Genomic DNA, 4,421 nt, shown 5'->3' with positions numbered 1-4,421 from the left:
TGCCCCCACAGTCCTTACCGTCAGTCTCCTCTGTTCGATCGCTTCTGATTGGCAAAACACGACATCCACAGAGCATTGACAAAGCGGTCAAAAAAATGGTAATGCCACCAGTAGCCAAACCTGGTAAGCAGTCTTTATAAATATTAATGCATTTTTCTTGATCTGACAGTGCTTATAGACAGTTATTATTAGTATAGTAAAGTAAAATTAAAAGTAATGTAAAATTTGTCTGGTTTTTTTTTTGTTTTTCAGCAACAAAGCATCCATTATATTATAAAAAACATATTAAAAACAAAAATATTGAAAAACACTCACAACAAAAAAGAATTTTATTTGAAAGTTTTTTTTTATATATGACACAGTGCCTACAGTGACTATTAGTACTGAGTAAAGTGCAGCAAGATTTGTGTAGTTTGTGTAATTTCTTGTATCTGTATTCTTCAGCTTTGACTGGAAGATTTGCAAAGACACCGCAGCCTACTGTGTCAGTGCCTGTAGAATCTCCTAGTATGGCCTCATTTGGGCCATCTGAGCAGGATGACCATGAACTTGTTGCTCAGGCAGACTTGCTGGAATCTCAGGTGTCCAGTAAGTCCCTGAACATCTAAAAGCATTTTTTTTGGTTTATTTTATAAGGTTATGTAGATGACATGTTTTTTTCTGTTCATTTTGCAAAGGAAAACAAATTTGCCTTCCTGTGGGCTGGACTCACACATTGCCACCTGCTGATCAGCTCTGGATATCAAAGGTTTTGTTTAAGTATTCATCCCACAACCAACCAGAAATGGACTTCACCAGAGTGGACAGGATGTGGTGGTACCCTCCACAGCCCCCTTTTGCAGTTGCAGGAGTACCAGGGACAGAGCGCTACTTTGGCCACCCCTTCTTTCTCTGGATGCCAAGAAAGCTATGGAGAGTCAAGTTAACCTGTCCACATCCAGACTGTGTAAAGGAGGAACTCACATCGGCAGGACTGCATCAGAAAATCAGACAGGTAGTTGATGTTAAAACATCTTACTTCATGGCGTCTGAGTATCTGTCATGCAGGAAATGCAAAAGGAAGGTGATCAGCTGGAGCTTTGACATTGTATCACAGCTTGACATTAGTCATAGGCTTCAATTTCCCTGCATTCTTACCTCAAAACTGGCATGTGACATGGCAGTGGTCCGTCTTCAACGTCAGAGAGGCCTGGGAAACAGCAGCAGCCAAATGCAGAAGCAGCTAGAGGAGCAGCATTCTGAGAACTGGATGCTGAAGGTCGTGCAGTATCTGACAGACTGCCAGAGTTTTCGCAAAGCGGTCACTGCAGGTCTTGTGATGCCCATGTCTTTTGAAAAACCACCTGCAATGCTCCCTGTACCCAAGCATCGGTGGCTGATGCAGGTGTATGCTCAGGATGTCCTTCAAAGACTGGATGAGATCAAAGCAAGTATAACCTCACGGTTTGGACGAGTGCTGAAAATGGATTCCACCAAGAAGGTTGCACGCAAGCTTGCGGGTCACAGTGCTGGAACAGCCACCTGGGTTACAAATGTTGGAAATGAACATGGTCAGGTCATCATGACAGTTCTTACAGCAAGTGAAGGCTTTGGATTGGCGTCCATGGTTGGTGGCATCATTAAAAGGTACAAGGATGCTTCAGTACCTCCACCTGAACTGCTGTATGTCGACAGAGACTGCTGTGGGGGTACTTACCTAAAAAAAATATTTGAGGAATGGAAGGACATGGAAATCAGACTGGACATCTGGCATTTCATGCGAAGGATTTCTGTAGGATGCACAACAGATTCTCATCAGCTCTATTCTACATTCATGGCGGACGTGGGACCCAAGTGGCTAATGACCAAAGCGTCAGTTTGTGTAGGCTAGAACCCTAGCCAGGGTTTGATTTTTCTTCTGGGATCAGGATAAGAGGGAACTGGTGGACAGGCTAAAAAATAGTATTTAAGGCACCAAATGAGTAAAGCGCATGCAGAGTTGGAGGCTTCCAGCTGGGAGAGCAGGACACTTGGAGTGATGCCTCTTTGATGTTTTGCAGTCGCCTTAGTACCTGAGTTTAGAACTGGCCCCAGCTCTACGTTTTTTGTAGACCAGCAACACCTAACTGTGCTGCCAGAACAACACGTGGCACAAGGGAGACTTTGTAGAGGGCTCATTTAGCATCCGCCAGGATATATCCATGTGCAGCCTGATGAGAACAAGAGCTTGACACAATTGATTCCTTTGAAGGGGGTCCTAGAATGTTGAATTAGGCATACTCAGGGGAGCGAGAGTGACACTTGGGTGTGCCTCTCATCAAGGTTTCTGCTCGGAAGGATGGCCGAGTATAGTAGAAGTTGGATTAAACGATGGCGAAAGAGGAACCACCAGATGTGTCATTTAGTAAAATGCCTGTTCGAATTGAGCTGGAGGTCATTCCGGACAGCTGGAGCATGTCACTCAGACAGTCTGAAATGGAGTGACAGCTCTATGGTTGGCAGACTTCTGGAGGGTGCATAGGAAAAGCCATGTCTTTGACAGGCGCCTAAAGGACGTCAGGCAAGCATCAGTACCTTGAATACTGATGCTGCCCCAGTAGCGTCAGTTGTTGTGCCCTATGAACTGCACCCCCTCCAGGACAACATGAAGGCTGTGCAAAGACTGGCGTCGCATGCCACATCTTCTTGTAGAATCTGTTTACCACCAGCCAGGATACAAAATGAGTACTGAGGAAAGCTGGACTTGCCAGTTGGGGGATTCTCTACCGGAGCCAGGGGTCTAATCTTGGTAACACGTAACCAAATCACAGTCGGTGTGTAGTCTAATTTTGGTGTAGCTTAACTGATGATCCATAGAGAACTTTAAGCTCGTTCGGCGTGTGTCTTATGGAAGAAGTTATAACCGTTTAAGAACCCGCAGTAGAGGAATTAACGATGGGTTTCTAGCTGGAACCCCCCTGCTTAAATTGCAGTCTTAGTAAGTTGAGCTGATAATGATGGTAATTTTCAGGACCAGCTAGAAATTCGCACAGACAGCTGAAATAGCAACGACCGACATCGGGGTTTTTGAATGAGAAGTAGAGTTTGGTGTCATCAGCGTAGGATAGCTAGCCATGCTTCGGAATGACAGATCCTAATGGACGTCAGTGGAATGGAGAAAGAGAAGCGGTCCAAGTACTGAGCCTTGAGGGACCCCACTAGCAAGTTGTCGTGATGCAAGCACCATGAAGGATCTATCAGACGTGTCGGAGTTAAGCCACTGGAGTGCTGGAAGAGATGAAGAGGGTGGACAGAGCAATTACCAGTGTCTTGCAACATAGTACTGAGGATTTGAATCTGCTCTTCCGTTCGCATGGCCTTCAGTAACCTCTCAGTGCAGACTCGTTTGGCAAGACGTATTGAGGGGCACTGTACAAGCAACATTGAGGTCGGTAGCTCGTTTCAGTGGAATGGAAGAGGGATTCCTCTGTATGCATCTAGAGTTTGGATTTAGCGAGGTTTCTTCAGCAGTGGGCTACCTGCTTAACAGCCAGGGGGCAGAGTGAATGGGAGTTGATAATGTGCTGGGTATGACTGAAGACGAATCGCCTTGAGGGGGTGAGTGTTTTGGACAAGTAAGTAGGATGGTGGACATTAACTGTCCGACCTCTCTGAGAGTGTCATCAACGAGTGAGCATTAGTATACTCAGTATGCGGCGTGGAGGAATTCATTGCAGTTGTCTGTCAAAATTAACTGAGCATTAGTCATTATTATTCTGTATTATGAAAGTTGTGAAAATTTGTGAACTGTAAATTTGTGGTTTACTGCTGACAAATCATTTTTTATTTTTGTTGTGTGTTAGGTGAACTGATTGGAGTAGAATATCTTTACCAGCAGACCGGTGAGGTTGCAAAGGTCTACAAGTCTGCAATTCAGGAACTTGAGACTGCTGATGTGTGTGTTGCAGAAGATGAGAGCTATGTTGAACCCGTGGACTTCGATGACTTAACACTCTCTACATTTGAGGAAGAAAAGCCTCCCCGTGTGTTGCCCTCTACATCATGTGCAGTGCCCTCAGAGAATCCACAGGTGTTGCCCTCTGCACCATCAGTGGTTCCCTGCGTGTTGCAGTGTTCCCAGTGTGTTGTCCTCTGCACCATCAGTGTTCCTGCGTGCCCTCCTCCATCCTCATGCCCTCAGAGAATCCACAGGTGTTGCCCTCTGCACCATCAGTGGTTCCCTGCGTGTTGTCCTCTCCTCCATCTACAGTGCCCTCAGAGAATCCACAGGTGTTGCCCTCTGTACCATCAGTAGTTCCCCATTTGCTGTCCTCTGCACCATCAGTGGTTCCCTGCGTGTTGCCCTCTCCTCCATCTACAGTGCCCTCAGAGAATCCACAGGTGTTGCCCTCTGCACCATCAGTGGTTCCCCGTGTGTTGTCCTCTGCAGTCCAATCTGCTTT

At 46.0% G+C, this 4,421-nt stretch overlaps 1 protein-coding gene across 1 annotated transcript; it reads left to right on the top strand.

Moving 5' to 3' along the window:
• The first annotated feature begins 9 nt into the window (after nucleotides 1-9).
• On the top strand, nucleotides 10-1,870 carry LOC109076187. The gene is made up of 3 exons (XM_042753943.1): nucleotides 10-123; nucleotides 445-588; nucleotides 678-1,870. Exons 1-3 carry the CDS (start codon nucleotides 96-98, stop codon nucleotides 1,868-1,870), a joined length of 1,365 nt encoding a protein of 454 aa, XP_042609877.1. The 5' UTR covers nucleotides 10-95.
• The last annotated feature ends 2,551 nt before the right edge of the window (nucleotides 1,871-4,421 follow it).

Source organism: Cyprinus carpio, unplaced genomic scaffold (genome assembly GCF_018340385.1).
Source record: "Cyprinus carpio isolate SPL01 unplaced genomic scaffold, ASM1834038v1 S000000651, whole genome shotgun sequence".
Classification (NCBI taxonomy): Eukaryota; Metazoa; Chordata; class Actinopteri; order Cypriniformes; family Cyprinidae; genus Cyprinus; species Cyprinus carpio.
Note: the sequence above shows the minus strand (reverse complement) of the source record. Positions and strands in the feature narration are given on the sequence as shown.

Coding starts and splice junctions, on each gene's coding strand:
- LOC109076187 (XM_042753943.1), top strand. CDS start 96: ATGGTAATGCCACCAGTAGCCAAACCTG. Junction 124..444: donor GCCACCAGTAGCCAAACCTG/GTAAGCAGTCTT, acceptor TGTATTCTTCAG/CTTTGACTGGAAGATTTGCA. Junction 589..677: donor GCTGGAATCTCAGGTGTCCA/GTAAGTCCCTGA, acceptor CATTTTGCAAAG/GAAAACAAATTTGCCTTCCT.